The 19,011-nt window shown below is 41.0% G+C and overlaps 1 protein-coding gene across 4 annotated transcripts in view; it reads left to right on the top strand.

The window, feature by feature from the left end:
- ZNF573 (zinc finger protein 573) overlaps positions 1-19,011 on the top strand; it is an 88,321-nt gene that overhangs the window by 28,436 nt on the left and 40,874 nt on the right. Inside the window, exons 1-4 of one of the 4 annotated variants that reach the window (XM_063600239.1) lie at positions 9,312-9,365; positions 15,140-15,230; positions 17,185-17,317; positions 18,779-18,871. In XM_063600239.1, the coding sequence (XP_063456309.1) occupies positions 15,162-15,230; positions 17,185-17,317; positions 18,779-18,871 (295 nt within the window). In that variant the 5' untranslated portion in view covers positions 9,312-9,365; positions 15,140-15,161. Of the gene's footprint in view, positions 1-9,308; positions 9,366-15,139; positions 15,231-17,184; positions 17,318-18,778; positions 18,872-19,011 lie in introns of those variants that run through there. The other 3 variants (XM_063600240.1, XM_063600241.1, XM_063600242.1) reach the window with 3 other exon arrangements.

The raw sequence follows: 19,011 nt of genomic DNA, 5'->3' as shown, positions 1-19,011 counted from the left end.
CCCGAGTAGCTGGGACTACAGGCATGCGCCACCATGCCCGGCTTTTTTTTTTTTTTTTTTTTGAGACAGAGTTGCGCTCTTGCTGCCCAGGCTGGAGTGCAATGGCGCAATCTCAGCTTACCGCAACCTCTGCCTCCGGGGTTCAAGCTATTCTCCTGCCTCTGCCTCCCAAGTAGCTGGGATTACAGGCATGCGCCACCACGCCTGGATAATTTTGGGGTTTTTTGTTTGTTTGTTTGTTTGTTTGTTTGAGACCGAGTCTCGCTCTGTAGCCCAGGCTGGAGTGCAGTGGCGCAATCTCCGCTAACTGCAAGCTCCGCCTCCCAGGTTCAGGCCATTCTCTTGCCTCAGCCTCCCGAGTAGCTGGAACTACAGGCGCCCGCCATCATGCCCAGCTAATTTTTTGTATTTTTAGTAGAGACAGGGTTTCACTGTGTTAGCCAGGATGGTCTTGATCTCCTCACCTCGTGATCCGCCCGCCTCGGCCTCCCAAAGTGCTGGGATCACAGGCGTGAGCCACCGCGCCCGGCCAAAAATTTTGTATTTTTAGCAGAGACCAGGTTGCTCCATGTTGGTCAGGCTGGTCTCTAACTCCCGACCTCAGGTGATCTGCCTGCCTCGGCCTCCCAAATTGCTGGGATTACAGGTATGAGCCACTGTGCCTGGCAGCCTGGCTAATTTTTGTATGTTTAGTAGGTACAGAGTTTTTCCATGTTGCCCAGGCTGGTCTTGAACTGCTGACCTCAAGTGATCCTCCTGCCTCAGCCTCCTAAAGTGCTGGGATTACAGGCATGAGCCACTGCGCCCGGCTAAAAAACCCAAAAACTTTAGATAAGTGAGTTTGGAAGAAATATTTATAACAGATAAAATGGACAAATAGGTAATAATTCTATTTACTGTCTCTCTGGCTTAATAAAATTATTAGTCAATACCCTAAGAAGAAAGAAACAAAATCTAAACTTCGCCATTCACAAATACAAATAGTCAACAAATAAAGTCAAAACCTAAGAACTTGTTGTTGACCACTTATTTCTTCTCTGAAATTGGCTCTTGAATTTGTTGAACATGCATTGACATGGGATTAGGACATTTTAAAAATATTTTTTAAAGTTTTGCTTTTCAGAATTTAAAATTAATCCAAATTATTTAATATTCAACATTTGGAATGTATCAATCAATATTCTATCATTTTATTTTTCACTCTTCAAATAATTCCTTGTTCAAGAGTTTAAAACGTTTTTAAAATTAATAGATTCTGCAGGCTGGGCAACATAGGGAGACCCTGTCTCTACAAAAAATTTAAAACAATTATTTTTAAAATATATAGAAAATATATATTTCTTTATATATTGTTAAGTATATAAAACATATTTTAAATTTTTATCTTTATTTTTTTGCCGGATAGTATGGTAAGCTTATGTTTAGTCTGGCAGGAACTTGCAAAACTGCCTTCCACAGTGGCTGTACCATTTTGCATTCCCAGCAGCAATAGATGAGAATTCCTGTCGCTCCGTATGTTCACCAGCATTTGGTGTTGTTGGTGTTTGGATTCAAGCCAGTCTAATAGATGTGTAATGGTATCTCATCATAAATTTAATTTGAATTCCCTAGTGACATATGGTGTTGAGCATCTTTTCAGATGCCTACGAAATGTGCCGCGCATGGTGGCACACGCTGGTGGTCCCAGCTACTCAGGAGGCTGAGGTGGGGAGGATTGCTTGAGCCCTGGAGGTTGGGGCTGCAGTGAGCCGTGATTGTACCACTGCACTCCAGCCTGAGTGACAGAGCGAGACCTTGTCTCCAAAAGATAGATAAATAATTGACTTAATTTTTAGAACAGTTGTAGGTGTACAGAAAACAGAGCAGAGGGCATATTGAGCTCTAATATCCCCCTCACACCATAGTACACACACTTCCTCTATTATCATCTTGTTAGTATGGTACATTTGTTATGCTTGATGAGCCAATATGGATATTATTAAGTTCATGGCTTATATTAAGATTCACTCTTTGTGTTGTACCATTTATGGGCTTTGACAAATGCATAAGGACATATGTCCACCATCATAGGGTCGCACAGAAAAGTTTCAGAACCCTAAAAATCTTCTGTGCTCCACCTATTCATCCTTCCCTCTGCTCAAGCCTCTGGCAACCACTGAACTTTTTATAATACCATCTGCCTAGTTTTGCCTTTTCTAGTATTCCATATAATTGGAACTCTACACTATGTGGCCTTTTTGCATTGGCTTCTTTCATTTAGAAATACGTGTTTAAGATTCCTCCATGTCTTTCCATGCCTTGGCAGTTCATTTTTTTTTATTCCTGAATAATATTCCATTGTATGATTGTTTCAGAGTTAGTTTATGCATTTCCCTATTGTAGGATATCTTGGTTACTTCCAATATTTGTTGGTTATGTATAAGCTGCTGTAAACATTCATGTGGAGGATTTGAGTGGATATAAGTTTTCAAGTCATTTGGGCATATACCAAAGAATGCAATTGCCAGATCGTATGGTAAGCGTATGTTTAGTTTTGCAGGAATTTGCAAAACTGCCTTCCACAGTGGCTGTACCATTTTGCATTCCCAGCAGCAATCAATGAGAGTTCCTGTTGCTCCATATCCTCACCAGCATTTGGTGGTGTCAGTGTTTGGATTTGAGCCAGTCTAATACATGTGTAGTGGTATCTCATCGTTGTTTTATTTTGAATTCCCTAGTGACATATGGTGTTGAGCATCTTTTCAGATGCCTATTTTTGCTACCTATATAGCAAAGGACAGACACAGATGATGGACTGCAGGAAAAGAGCTTGCTGTGATGATAGGAAGCTGCAGGCAGAGATGATCTCAGGGTTAATTGGGCATCAACTGTGCCTTCTCCTGTCACATAAAATGTAGTCTACCTGAGTTTTGACTGGAAACACAGAATAATACCTGGTTGTCCATAAATATTTCTGACTGAGGCTTCAGGTTTATGTATGTTTTAACTGAAAGGTGATATAAACCCAATATATAAACGGGTTGGGGTACAACAGGCAACGACTGTCAGATATGTTGACAGTCTACACTGAATGGATGGTATCATTGGCTGCCCATGTCTTTCTCATTATGGACTTTCACTTTTCATTTGCCACATGAAAGGCCACTGAGATAGGCTACATCTGATTTTTCTCCTGAGGGTCTCTATTACTGAGAAATTTCTGTATTCTGGGCTACGCTGGGTTCATAATCTGACTATCTATATCATGTGTGTTTGTTCCTTCCCTAAAATGCTCAGTTTAGCTGCAGTTCTAGAGGTAGATACTACTATGTTTGTATTTCAGAGAGTTGAAGATCTGAGGTCTGGAGAGGTTAGTGTGTAGAAAGTTATGGTGAGTAAGTGGCAAGGCCATGTGGCCAGGTCAGACAAGCTGCCTTCAGATTTTACTCTTGAACTTCTACTGGATAATGTCTTTTCATTATAGAAAAGAGGAGAGTGAACTTAGGTGTTTTGTTCAAAATCAATTACTGTAGGAGTTCTTTCAAGATATGATGAAAAGCAATAATTGTCTCATTTTACATTACCTGTAATTATTGCTCACCAGAAATTGATTATTGATGCAGCAACCTTTTACATTCCTCTCTGCTTTATTATGCATGGCCGGGCTTCACTGTAACTAAGAGGGTCCAAGATTCAGAAATATCTTTAACTTGCAATGCTTGGTCACAGGTATCCAACTGAAAAATATTTTGCTCATTAGCCATAGGGACACATATGGCAAACTACAGCCAGAGACACAAAATGTGGAAAGAAGAAAGGGCTATCAGAAGTCCTGTGTCTCCTTAAATTTTGTATTTCTATTCATATGCATCTACAATCATAAGGAAGTTGAGCAAATGGGAAATGCAAAGTCCTAATGAAAGCATACCCACATTTCAGTTATCTGCATTATTGCACATTTAAATTTATAATGCATACATAGGATTCAATTCAATAGGTATAAAAATGTTAAGTAACCTTTTCTCTCATGCACCCCCATCATTCAGTAGCTCTTTAGAGTCAACATTTTAATTTTGTTGTGCATCCTTTCATAATTTTGTTTTCTTTTTCTTTTTTCTTTTTTTGAGACGGAGTCTTGCCCTGTTGCCCAGGCTGGGGTGCAATGACGCAATCTCGGCTCACTGCAACCACCGCTTCCTGAGTTCAAGCAGTTCTCCTGCCTCAGCCTCCCGAATAGCTGGTATTACAGATGCGCGCCACCATCCCTGGCTAATTTTTTGTATCTTCAGTAAAGATGAGGTTTCACCATGTTGGCCAGGCTGGTCTCGAACACCTGACCTCGTGATCCGCCTGCCTCGGCCTCTCAAAGTGCTGGGATTATAGGCATGAGCCATCACGCCTGGCCTCTTTTTCTTTTTTGATAGTGACGGGGTCTCACTATGTTGCCCAGGCTGTTCTTGAACTCCTGGGCTCAAGCAATCCTCATGCCTCAGCCTCCCAAAGTGCTGGGATTACAGGCATGGGCCACCACACCCAGCCAAAACTTTTTCTTTTTTTAAATGTATTTTATTCTATATATTTAAGGTACACAACATGATGTTATAGGATACTATACAGAGTATAAAGGGGTTACTATAGTGAAGCAAATTAACATCTCTATCATCTCACAGATACCCACATTGTTTGCGTGTGGCAAGGGAAGCTAAAATCTACTCATTTAGCATGAATCCCAGCCTTATTATGTATTTTTTATATGCCTAAAGTATAGTCTGATTTTGCCTGGTTTCTCTCTTACATAATTGGAGTAATAGTTTGTATCCTGCTGCATCCGGCTTCTATTACTCAATATTAAGTATTTAATATTCACATTTAGCATCGATTCTGCATTCTATTAAAACAGTACACCAGCTAGGTGTGGTGGCTCATGCCTGTAATCCCAGCACTTTGGGAGGCTGAGGCAGGCGGATCATGAGGTCAGGAGATCGAGACCATCCTGGCTAACACAGTGAAACCCTGTCTCTATTAAAAATACAAAAAATTAGCCGGGTGTGGTGGCACGCACCTATAGTCCCAGCTACTCAGGAGGCTGAGGCAGGAGAATCGCTTGAACCCAGGAGGCAGAGGTTGCAGCGAGCCAAGATCACACCACTGCACTCCAGCCTGGGCGACACAGTGAGACTCCGTCTCAAAGCAAACAAAGAAACAAAAAACCAAAAGTTAGCCGAAAGTGGTGGTGCACACCTATAATCCCAGCTACTAGGGAGGCTGAGGCAGGAGAATCACTTGAACCTGGGAGGTGGACGTTGCAGTGAGCCCAGATCGCGCAACTGCACTCCAGCCTGGGCAACAGAGTGAGACTGTGTCTCAAAAAACAAACAAACAAACAAACAAACAAAAAACAGTACACCAGTGTGTATCCCTTCATGGTTGGTGGACATGTGGGTTGTGTTCATTTTTTCAGTTACAAATGATGCCGTTGTGAACATTTTTGTATTTCTATTTGGTTACCATTAGTGTGTATTTATGTACAGTATAAAGCAAGAGGTAAAACCATAGGTTGCATGGTAAACATATCTTCAGTTTTACTAGGTATTATTGGCTTCATCCCAATGTTAACACACCAACTGACAGTCTTACAATGTCTGATAATTCCCAAATCTTTGCATTCTTGCTGACACTTAATTTTGTCAAAATTTTAATTTGAGTTTTTTGGTGGGTGTCAATGATTGTAGTATTAATTTACTGGACCTTTTCTTCTCTGTAACAGGCCCTGTCAAGATATATGTGTGGTATGGCAGGGGTAGGATGGCAGCGGTAGGAGCACCTAGAGGTAGCAGGGGCTCTGGAATCCTTCATCATCCTATGTGAAAAAGTTTGTGGCAGTGATTTTTTTTTTTTTTTTTTTTTTGAGACAGAGTTTCACTCTTGTTGCCCAGGCTGGAGTGCAATGGTGCCATCTCAGCTCACTGGAACCTCTGCCTCCCAGGTTCAAGCGATTCTCCTGCCTCAGCCTCCCGAGTAGCTGGAGTTACAGGCGTGCGCCAACACACCCGGCTATTTTTTTGTATTTAGTAGAGATGGGGTTTCACCATGTTAGTCAGGCTGGTCTTAAACTCCTGACCTCAGGTGATCCACCTGCCTCAACCTCCCAAAGTGCTGGGATTACAGGCGTGCGCCACGGTGCCCTGATATTTCCTGTGTACAGTGGTGTAGCCAGGGTGCAAAGCCACTTCCTAATGATTCTGTGATCTAAATATTATATCTTCGTGCTTCCCTTTAAGATATGTTCATTCCTCCATACAATTAAACAATCTCAATTACTCTTGAGGGAGCATAAAATCCTCATTGTCTAATCATGGGTCCTTCCAAATTATTTGTTGGCTTGTGTTTAAAATATGAAAAAGATAATGTAGATTTTGTTTTATTCTTACTGCTTAACCTGAACAAAATGTCATAGATACCTCCTGGCCTGTTGCTCAGCCAAGGAGAGTCACTTGAATAATGAACAAGACTGGAGGGAAACCACATTGATAATTTATCATTACACTGTCATCACATACATGGAACTCATCAATGATGCTTACAAAAAAATTGGGTCATTTGTGGAAAAGTGTAAAGAGAATATAGGAGATGTCTCAACTGAAGACAAAAAGCTACAGAACATAATTGCAAAAAAAAGTGTTAAGATGTGAACACAAATTCAGAGATTCAGAAGCACAAAGTGCTAAGTTAAGGGAAAAAAAGAGTTATCAATACTTTCTTCCTTATGGAGAACAGGATGAATTCTTAAAAGGGCAAGTAATTGTGAGTCTGATATATCTGATGATAATTAGTATTTCTAATGTTGTAAATGGTTGTGAATTTATAGTCACTATTCCTATTTCCTTTAGACTAGTGACCGTGACTTTGATGAACAGAAACACACTGGGTTAGTACTGTTATCTATGTCTCTTCATCATACTATGTGTGAAAATAAGTCGATCAATTTTTGTCTTGTATTTGTTTTCATTTCACTTTATTTTAGTTTCTCTGGAACAGGGTCTCACTCTGTCGCCCAGGCTAGAAGTGCAGTGACACAATCACAGCTCACTGCAGCCTCGACTTCTCCAGGCTCAGGTGATCCTCCTGCCTCAGCCTCCCAAGTAGTGGGGACTACAGGCATGAGCCACCCCGCCCGGCTAATTTTTGTATTTTTTGTAGAGACAGCGTTTTGACGTGTTACTCAGGCTGGGCTCAAACTTCTGGACTCAAGCGATCTCTGTCTTGGCCTCACAAAGTACTGGGATGACAGGCATGCACCATGGCCTGAGGTCTGTTTTAATTTTATTAATTGGCTGATTCATTCAGACACATAATTATCAAGTAAAATCTCACTATTTCCTTAGCATTTCCCTTCAATTTAGCTTAGAAAATCTATTCCTAAGTTAATATTTTAAAACATATACAATTAGCCAGGTGTGGTGGCGCATGCCTGTAATCCCAGCTACTTGGGAGGCTGAGGCAAGAGAAGCACTTGAACCCGGGAGACAGAGATTGCACTGAGCCGAGATCGCGCCACTGCACTCCAGCCTGGGCAACAGAGTGAGACTCCATCTCAAAAAACAAAAAAGGTTTTCTCCAGATCATTTTTACATTTAATTATTCAGTCTGTTTTGACTATACCTTTAAGAATTAAGTAAATATAACTTCACTTCTACACACTATTAGTCAATGTACCTAACACAATTTATTGAATAAACCAGTCCATTCACAACAACATCAAAAGTAAGTACATTTCCCAATGTAAATTAATACAGCCATGATGGAAAATAATATGGAGATTCATCAGAAACTAAAAATAGAATTACTATATGTTCCAGCAACCCCACCGGTGGGTGTATAGCTAAAGGAATTGAAATCAGCATGCTGAAGAGATAACTGCACTACCATTCACTGCAGCATTATTCTGCATTGGATACGGAAGCAACCTAGGTGTCCAGCATGTTATAAATGGATAAAGAAAATGTTACATATTATATATATTATGTATATAACCTTATACACATATATATATGTATATATAAAGGAATACTATTCACTTTTTAAGAAGAGGAAAATCGGCCGGGCACAGTGGCTTGCGCCTGTAAATGCAGCACTTTGAGAGGCCAAGGTGGGTGGATCACCTGAGGTCAGGAGTTCGAGACCAGCCAGATCAACATGGTGAAACCCTGTCACTGCTAAAAATACAAAAATTAGCCGACGTGGTGGCGCATGCCTATAATCCCAGCTACTTGGGAGGCTGAGACACAAGAATCGCTTGAACAGGGGAGGCAGAGGTTGCAGTGAGCTGAGACTGTGCCACTGCACTCCAGCCTGGGTGACAAGAGCGAAACTCCGTTTCAAATAATAATAATAATAAGTAGATTTTTAAAAAATAAATAAAAAATAAAAATAAAACAAGGAAAATTCTGTCATCTGTGACAACATGGATAAACCAGGAGGACATTATGCTAAGTGAGAGAAGCCAGTAACAGAAAGATAAATACCAAATACCACATAAGTGGTATTTGTGGAATCTAAAAAAGTCTAACTCTTAAGAGGCAAAGAATGGTGTTTACCAGAGACTGAAAAATGGGGAAAAGGGAGATGTTAATTAAAACAGTACAAAATTTCAGTTAGTCAGGAGAAATAAACTTTAGTAATCGATTGCATAGAATAGCCACTACATAATGTGTTGCATGTTTCAAAATTGCTACAAGTAGATTTTAAACGTTTTCACCACAAAAAAGTGAGGCGATGGATTTAATTAGCTTGATTTAATCATTTCACATTGTAAACATAGATCAAAACAGCATATTGTACCCTATCCGTATATAAAACATACAATTATTATTTGTCCATTTTTAAAAAGTTACTTTTCTCACACCTTATAACAAGACTGGACTTCCTCAGGGGACACAGAGCAGAGTCCCCGCCCTCGGGAGCTCATACCCGATCCCCCACGCTCGCCCTCGCCGCCACACTTTGAACGCCCTCCCCTACCGGCTCTACACTCAAACAGCCCGAGGCTTCGGGCAGCCTCGAGTTCGGATTCCCCTTCTCAGCCTTCTGGGGGTCACTGAAACCCTCAGAACTCCGAGGACAAGTCGGACACGCCTTCGCCTCAGCCATCTTCGCCAGCGCAATAAGTCTCTGTGTCTTCACACTCCTGGTAGAGGGAAAACTAAAACCTCCGGGAGCCAGCGTCCTGCGGTGCCTGCAATCTAACCGGGATTTGGGGTTCCGAGCCACTTTTCCCACAAGCCACCGCGGTCATGGAGCTTTAGGCTTAAACTACATTTCCCAGAGGGCAACGGGAACACCCAATCTATGGCTTCCCTTCCGTTTTCGCGTGGTTCTTTTGCAAGGTGGGTTGAACTCATTTCAGAATATAACAGGCACAGAGTACTCGCAGGGAGGGATCTGGGCAATCAAGTTACGTTGGAGCCCAACCTAAACCAGCCGGGGTGGTGGAGGAAGCCCTTAAACCGTGGAAGCCTGTAGAGTGGATGGCCAGTTGTTATCGGAATCTCAGGCCCGTGGGTGCATGAACAGCAGAGGAGGGTATTTGAGTGCGCATGTGAGAGAATGTTGTATATGTCAGATGGGGAATGTTTGAGAGTGTGTGACAGAGAAACTGCGTGTGAGAGGCTGGGATGTGCCTCCTTGACGGTGGGTGCGGTTGTGAGGCTGTGACAGGTGAGTGAGTGGCTGTGCTTGCGTGACGGGGATATGAGGTGCTTGTCCTTTTCATGTACATTGATTGCGGTGGCACTGCGGTGTCACTTTGAGTCTTGGCTGTAGGTTCCCGGCTGCTTCTTCTCTCCTCCCTCCTCACAGCTGCTTGCGGCTGACACACACAAAAAATGTCTGCAAGAGGGAAGTTGGATACTGAACTCTACATCAAGTTTTCCAGCAAGAAGGCATTGACTTGCTGTGAGATTGGAAACGCCTGGGAGGTTATTTCTTTGTGAGCTCTGAGAGCGAGCTACCTGTCTCAGAACCTCGTCTTTCCCAGAGCTCTGACCTCAGGAACCTGCTGTGAACTCATACCCAGATTCCAGCCTCTCTCCTACCTCCATGTGTTAAAGTGTGTGAACAGGGAAGGCGTGGAGGGTATTGTGTAAGGAGGCATTCCGTGCTTCAAGGAAAGGCCTGATAACTCATGATTTTTTTCTCCCTCCCTGGTCCTGCTATTCCTCAAAAGGACTCTAATGAGGAGGAAAAAAATTCTTTCACATCTAAAACTCAATGTTTAGGCTAGTTGGCTTTTTTCTTTCCTAAGGTTACTGGTTTTAGAGTATGCTTTACTTCATCTGAAATGTGTCTGAATGTCCTAATACCAATCTGCTTTCTTTCCAGTAGATGTTGGGAGCCATTGAGCTGAATCTCATTAACGTTCTCATATTTGGCCGGGTGTGGTGGCTCACGCCTGTAATCGCACCATTTTGGGAGGCCAAGGCGGACGGACACTTGAGGTCAGGAGTTCGAGACCAGCCTGGCCAACATGACGAAACCCCATCACTACTAAAAATACAAAAATTAGTCTGGCGTGATGGTGCATGCTTGTAATCCCACCATCTTGGCCAGGCTGGTCTCGAACTCCTGACCTCATGATCCACCCGCCTCGGCCTCCCAAAGTGCTGGGATTACAGGTGTGAGCCACCGCACCCAGCCTTATGTGGATTATTTTACTTCATCTTCAGACTATTTTATATGCTAAATGACATTTTCTCCCAATTTACCAATGAGACTTTAAGACACATTTTATTAAGTATCAGAGCTTAAATCTGAAAGTCATATCCTAAAAGACGAACAACAGAATTTGTATTAGTTACTTCAAGAGACCACCTCTTAAATATTACTTTTTTTTTTTTTTTTTGAGACAGAGTCTCGCCTTGTTGCCCAGGCTGGAGTGCAGTGGTGCGATCTCGGCTCACTGCAAGCTCTGCCTCCCGGGTTCACGCCATTCTCCTGCCTCAGCCTCTCCGAGTAGCTGGGACTACAGGCGCGCGCCACCACGCCCGGCTAATTTTTTGTATTTTTAGTAGAGACTGGGTTTCACCGTGGTCTCGATCTCCTGACCTCGTGATCTGCCCGCCTCGGCCTCCCAAAGTGCTGGGATTACAAGCGTGAGCCACCACGACCGGCTTTTTTTTTTTTTTGGATGACAAAGGCTTGCTCTATGGCCACGCTGGAGTGCAGTGGCGCAGTCTCGGTTCACTGCAACCTCTGCCTCCCGAGTTCAAGCAATTCCCCTGCCTCAGCCTCCTGAGGTCCATTATATCATTATTATGTCTTTGCATCCTCATAGCTTAGCTTCCACTCATAAATGAGAACATGTAATGTTTGGTTTTCCATTCCTGAGTTACTTCTCTTAGAATAATGGTCTCCAACTCCATTCAGGTTGCATCCAATGCCGTTATTTCATTCCTTTTTATGGCTGAGTAGTATTCCATAGTGTATATATATGTGTACATACACCACATTTTCTTTATCCACTTGTTGATGGGCATTTAGACTGTTTCCATATTTTTGCAATTGTGCTGCTGTAAACGTGTGTGCAAGTGTCTTTTTCATATAATTACTTCTGTCTGGGTGCAGTGGTTCACACCTGTAATCCCAGCATTTTGGGAGGCTGAGGCCAGCAGATCACTTAAGGCCAGGAGTTCGAGACCAGCCTGGCCAACATGGTGAGACTCCTGTCTCTATCACTGAAAAAAAAATAAAATAATTTTATATAATGACTTCTTTTCCTCTGGGTAGATACCCATTAGTGGGATTGCTGGATCAAATGGTAGTTCTACTTTTAGTTTTTTAAGGAATCTTCATACTGTTTGTCATAGTGGTTGTACTAGTTTTCGTTCCCACCAGTAGTGTAGAAGTGTTCTCTCTTCACCACAACCATGGCAACATCTATTATCTTTTGATTTTTTAAAATTATGGTCATTCTTAGAGGAGCAAATTGGTATCACATTATGATTTTTATTGGCATTTTCCTGATCATTAGTGATGTTGAGCATTTTTTCATATGTTTGTTGGCCATTTGTATATCTTCTTTTGAGAATTATCTATTCATATCCTTAGCCTACTTTTTGATGGGATTATTTGTTTTTTTCTTGCTGATTTGTTTGAGTTCCTTGTAGATTCTGGATGTCAGTCCTCTGTTGGATGTACAGTTTGTGAATACTTTTTCCTATCCTGTGGGTTGTCTGTTTACTCTGCTGATTATTTCTTTTGCTGTGCAGAAGCTTTTTAGTTTAATGAAGTCCCATCTATTTATCTTTGCTTGTGTTGCATTTGCTTTTGGGTTCTTGGTCATGAACTCTTTGCCTAAGCCAATGTGTAGAAGAGTTTTTCCAATGTTATCTTCTAGAATTTTTATGGTTTCAGGTCTTAGATTTAAGTCTTTGATCCATCTTGAGTTGATTTTTCTCTAAGGTGAGAGATGAAGCTCCAGTTTCATTCTTCTACACGTGGCTTGCCAATTATCCCAGTACCATTTTTTGAATAGTGTGTCCTTTCCCCACTTTATGTTTTTGTTTACTTTGTCGAAGATCAGTTGGCTGTAAGTATTTGGCTTTATTCTGGGTTCTCTATTCTCTTCCATTGGTCTACATGCCTGTTCTGATACCAGTCCCATGCTGTTTTGGTAACGATTGTCTTGTAGTATAGTTTGAAGTCAGGGAATGTTATGTCTCCAGATTTGTTCTTTTTGCTTAGTCTTGCTTTGACTATGCGGGCTCTTTTTTTGTTCCATATACATTTTAGGATTGTTTTTTCTAATTCTGTGAAGAATGGTGATGGTATTTTGATGGAAATTGCATTGAATTTATAGATCGCTTTTGGCAGTATGGTCATTTTCGCCATACTGATTCTACCTATCCATGAGCGGGGGATGTGCTTCCATCTGTTTGTGTCATCTGTGATTTCTTTCAGCAGTGTTTTGTAGTTTTCCTTGTAGAGATCTTTCACCTCCTTGATTAGGTGTATTCCTAAGTTTGTTTATTTTTGTTTTGTTTTGTTTTTGTTTGTTTTCTTTTGTGTGTTTTTTTTTTTTGCAGCTGTTGTAAAAGAGGTTGAGTTCTTGATTTGATTCTCAGCTTAGCCGATGTTGGTATATAGCAATGCTACTGATTTGTGTACATTAATTTTGTATCTTGAAACTTTACTGAATTTATTTATCAGATCTAGGGGCTTTTTGGATAAGTCTTTAGGGTTTTCTAGGTATATGATTATATCATCGGCGAACAGCAAGTTTGACTTCCTCTTAATCAATTTGGATGCCTTTTTTTCTTCCTCTTGTCTGGTTGCTGTGGCTAGGACTAGTCACTACTTTAAAATGCCAATAATTCAGCAAGGACCATAAGTTGTAACTAGGAATGGGTAAGTCAGTGTATAGTGAAGACCACTAGAGAGATTCAGGTGATGTGCCTTGGGAATTCATGTGGAGGTGGCATTGATTAGATTCTGGTCATCATTGTAACTAAGCCCATGGACTCTATATGGAAGTTAGTGAATATATTCTGTAAGCTTTTACTGTCTAATTTTTTCTTCAAGTGATGTTAGATAAAAAGTGAAACTAGGCCAGGCATGGTAGCTCATGCCTGTAATCCCAACACTTTGGGAGGCCTAGGAGGGAGGATCTCTTGAGCCCAGGAGTTTGAGACCAGCCTAGGTAACATAGTAAGACCCTGTCTCTAAAAAAAATTTTTTAAATTAGCCAGGCATGGTGGTGCACACCTTTAGTCCCAGCCACTCAGGAGGCTGAGGCAGTAGGATTACTTGAACCCAGAAGCCTGAGTTTGCAGTGAGCTATGATCACACCACTGTACTCCAGCCTGGGTGACAGAGCAAGACCCCCTGCCCCTTAAAAAAAAAAAAAAAAAAAAAAGAGAGAGAGTTTAGCAGTAGACTGGATGACACGGTGGCTAAGTGGCAAAATAAACCCACCTTTTAATATACAAATTTGTGTGTGAGTGTATGTGTGTGTGTACACATGTATTTTTAAAGTTAATGTATGAACAATGTTAAAATGATTATGAAATATATTCAAAAAAGAAAATCAAGATAGCAACTAAAAGAAAAGTAATGGTAACATATGATCATGTTGTAATGTAACAGAATAAATAAATTACCAGACTTTCTCAATGTATTGATGTCCTATAGCCTGTGCCTCAATGCTTGTCTGTCTTTTTAATGATCCAATGATATTGTACATTCTGTTTTTTCATCTTAATTTTCCGTTGACAGTATATCTGAAATTTTTAAATTTTATTAAATACGTTTCCCTACTTAGCATCTGATAGCTTCTTGGTATTCTATTACATGTATATTTTGTATTTAGCAAGGCAGTTTGTGCTCAACACAGAACCAGGCCTAAACATTTCCTCCTGTGCTGTGTTCTCTCTCATATTTTGACCAATTTCAACTGATTCTGATGCCATAGAAGAGGTTCTAGTTTGAGGCCAGGCGCGGTAGCACATGCCTGTAATCTGACTAGTTTGGGAGGCCAAGGCGGGTGAATCACCTGAGGCCAGGAGTTCAAGACCAGCCCCGCCAACATAGTGAAACCCCGTCTCTACTAAAAATACAAAAAAAATTAGCTAGGTGTGGTGGTGCGCACCTGTAGTCCCAGCTACTTGGGTGGCTGAGGCAGGAGAATCGCTTGAACCTGGGAGGCAGAGGTTGCAGTGAGCCGAGATCTCACCACTGCACTCCAGCCTGGGCAACAGAGCGAGTCTCCATCTCAGAAAAAAAAAAAAAAGAAGCTTCTAGTTTGAACGATAAGTCCTCTCTCAGCCTTGGAAGATGGGAATGAAGGCAAGTGAGTCTTCTCATGGAGAAACTGAGCAGCCTAATCTCAAGTCTAGATCAGCCTTCCCAAATTGGAGCCTTGTCCAGAAAACCTCTTGCTATCTTGTCTGGATCTGGCTTTAGTGAGCCATTGACTTACTCTAAAACTACCTTTGTATAGCTGGGTTTCCTGGGGTGTGAGGGAGTGCTTAGATTCATTGTCTGTTTTTCCCTAAGTTATATGTTCAGCTGTGAGGGATTAATTTGGAAGGAGAAATAGAAGAGCAGAAAGATTTTATTAAATTAAGTCATATTGGGAACACTAACATCTCTTTTCTTCTCTCAGCTCTGGATTCTCTGGAGTTTGAATGTTTCCAGTATTGGAACCCCACCAAGTAGGACTGATCAGGTCTTACAATTCTAAAACCATGACCTGTGTAAGTTGATTAATTCTGTTTCCTTGCAATATCATGATCATAGGTTATGTGGATGTTTTCATTAACCTAAGGCTTCCTATTTAAGAAGGCCTCCTTCAGTTATCTGTCCCCACTTTCTTCTAATATAGTGAATAGTGATAGCAAATAACTCAGTTTTCTCCCTATGAGTATTTTCTGTCCACTTTTATATTTATTGTCAAATGTATTTAGTACTCATGTGCTTATTCTTCAACCAAAGTCTATGATAGAGCAGTAAAGGAGTGAAGTCTCAACAGGGAACTATTTGAGCTTCCTTTATAGGTCCTTAGTTTGGTGAATTAGAGATGTTGGTCCTATTTGGATACCATAGGTAGGCTTTGACATTCTCCACAGACCTGAGTTTTCTAGGCAAATAAGATGGGATTTGGTTATCAATTGGTCTGTCTTAGTATGTGATGAGATCTCATATTCTTTGAGAATTTTAGAATTGTTGGAGATATACCATGGCTCTTGTCAAAGAATTACTGAGAGACAAGTTTTTATTTTGTGGTTGAATGTGTTCTGCTGAACTTGGGTGACATCTTTTTGATTATGAGTCATCCTATATCAGTATCCATTCTGGAACAAGAAAAGTATTAAGTGATGGAAAATGGCGATGAATGAGAATCTTATCCTAAGGAGTAAATATGTTGATTTCCAGAACTGGGGAAGACCTTTGAAGGTTTGTCCAACAAAGTATATGAAGGTAGGCTAGCTACGGTGGCTCATACCTGTAATCCCAGCACTGTGGAAGGCCAAGGCGGGAGGATCACTTGAGGCCAGGAGTTTGAGACCCCTTGCAAAAAAAGTGAGACCCCCATCTCTACAAAAAAAGTACAAAAATCAGCTGGGCGTGGTGACTTGCCCCTGTAGTCCCAGTTACTCAGGAGGCTATGGCAGGAGGATTGCTTGAGCATGGGAGGTCAAGGCTGCAGTGAGCAGTGATTGTGTCACTGCACTCCAGCCTGGGCAACAGAGTGAGCCTGTCTCAAAAAAAAGAAAAAAAAGATTTAAAAAATGTACACGAGGTAAAAGATGGATTAACGACGGAGTAAGTCTGAAATATTCATTATAAAATTGTTGCACAGTCAACAAAAAATATATTTGTCAAAATAAAGAAAAATGCTTATGTGCTCTGACATAATGATGTAACTTGAGACTTGTGGAAATGTCTAAATGTTCTGCAAAAGCTTTTTTTTTTTAAATATGGAGATTGGGCCAGGTGCAGTGGCTCACGCCTGTAATCCCAGCACTTTGGGAGGCTGAGGCAGGCGGATTGCTTGAGCCCAGGAGTTTGAGACCAGCCTGGGCAACATGGTGAAACCCTGTCTCTATAAAAAATACAAAAATTAGCTGGGCAGGTCCTGCACACCTGTAGTACCAACTACTTGAAAGGCTGAGATGGGAAAATCACCTGGGCCTGGGAGGTCAAGGATACAATGAGCCATGTTTGAGTCACTGCACTCCAGCCTGGGCAGGAGTGAGACCCCGTCCCCAAAAAAATAAATAAATAGCACAAAACAATAAAATATTGGAGATTATTAAATTTGGCAAGGACATCTCATTTTTCTAACTTATAGGAAAAATAGTTTAGAAACTCATGTTTATTGGGAATTTATGCATCACATGACTAGCAGACTATGTAGTTGTGTCTTTAATACTTTATTGAATTTTATTTTATCCATTCCTCAGCAGGTCTGAATTATTGTGGCAACCTCCAACATGCAGAAACATTTGTCTGTGGCAATAGGATCCTTTAGGAATAGGATCCTGTGGCAATAGGATCCTTTAGGAATATGTAGACACGTTGCTTTAGTCTGCTACCAGTCATTAGCCACATATACTATATCACTCCTTTTCTCTAATGTGCTCTTGTAATCTCCTATCTTTCCATCTTTAAAATGTTTTTAAAATTTTGTAATGCATGGGTTTGCAGTTTCAGGAATTAGTGACATTCAGGGATGTGGCCATAGACTTCTCTCGGCAGGAGTGGGAATACCTGGACCCTAATCAGAGGGACTTATACAGGGATGTGATGTTGGAGAACTATAGAAACCTGGTATCACTGGGTAAGTTTATTTGCCTCAAGTAATTTAAAATGCGATCTGTGATATGTTACCTTTCAACACAATGAATTTCAAGGCCGTATTTCAAGACATAGTTGAATTTCTTCTTCCTGTTCTTAGAGGAATATTTCAGCTCTGCCTGTTTGACAATGGCTGTGCCACCAAGCACCATCATTTTCTTCATCCTTTAGAGATAGTCACACATTCTCCTGCCCCTTATGATTGCCTCCTTTCCTTAATATCCAAGGGGCTGGGTTAAAATTATATATTATTATTATTAAATTATATATTATTAGTCCATGAATAACCATTGTCCAGGAATCCTGGTTTCCCATTGTGCATATTTCCAGAATTCCTATAGATATGCTGTGTCATCATCTGATCCACCTGCAGGGACAAAAGATGCAGATTCATGATTTACTCTGAGTATAAGAAGAACCCCTGTGACATATAGTGCTGGATTAGATGAACAATATTTATTGGAAACTCAAGAGTCCACATTTCATTTCCTGTAGCCAATTGGTATGATTTATTGTTGAAAGTTATAATTCATGAGCTTTGCATTGAGTTTGCATGAAGATTTTATATATCAGTCGGGATGCTTTTTTTTCTCTCATACAGAAATAATAAAATAATTATAATTGGTACAGTTGTGCTCATTATGTCCCCAGCCACTGTTCGGAAGGGAGGGGGAATATATATATATATAAAAATATATATATATATATAAAATAACTTAATCCTGAAAGAACTGTGTGATAGTATTATTGTTATTATCTTATTTATTTATTTATTTTTTTCGAGACTGGATCTTACTCTGTTGCCTAGGCTGGAGTGCAGTCATAGCTCACTGTAGCCTCGACCTCCTGGGCTCAAGTGATCCTCCCGCCTCAGCCTCCTTAGTAGTTGGGACTATAGATGCACCACCATGCCTAATTTTTTTTTTTTTTTTTTTTTTTTGTAGAGATGAGGTCTCGCTGTGTTGCCCGGGTTGGTCTCAAACTCCTGGTCTCAAGTGATCCTCCCACCTCGACCTTCCAAAATGCTGGGATTATAGGCGTGAGCCACCGTGCCTAGCCAATAGTAGTATTATTATGTCCAGTTTATTTGCCAAATTGGAATAATGAGTTGAAGTCACATGGCCAAAGTCACAAGGTTGGTAGATTTAAGAGGAATAATTTGTGCCCCAGCCTTCTGGCTCCAGAGAACTTCACAGCTACTTTGGGGTGGTAATATTTGGAAAGAGACATTTTATAAGGTCACAGGTTAAACTTTCTCCTAAGAGACCACACGTGTATGAGTTTACATTAAAATAAGGTTTTACTGTACCTGTTTCATTTCTTCAATCATCTCACCCCTCTTTTATTTGAAGTCCTTAGTTCATTGTAAATTTAATCAAAGCTCAAAGGTTTCTGTTACTTTTGTTTTTATTTTTATACCATGTGGCATTTCTTTTCTTATAAGGAGGACATTCCATTTCTAAACCAGTTGTGGTTGATTTACTGGAGCGAGGAAAAGAGCCCTGGATGATTTTGAGGGAAGAAACACAGTTCACAGGTAAGGAAGGCAGGGGACACCATCAGGGCCGGCCACAGCCCATGTGGTAAGAGAAAGGAGACATTTTTGTGTTGTTTGTGAAACCTTCCTCCAAGGCACCCAGACTTGTGGAGCAAAGGCCTACAACCTGGTTGGGAATA

Source organism: Pan paniscus, chromosome 20 (genome assembly GCF_029289425.2).
Source record: "Pan paniscus chromosome 20, NHGRI_mPanPan1-v2.0_pri, whole genome shotgun sequence".
NCBI lineage: Eukaryota > Metazoa > Chordata > Mammalia > Primates > Hominidae > Pan > Pan paniscus.
This window is presented reverse-complemented; position numbering and strand designations above follow the sequence as displayed.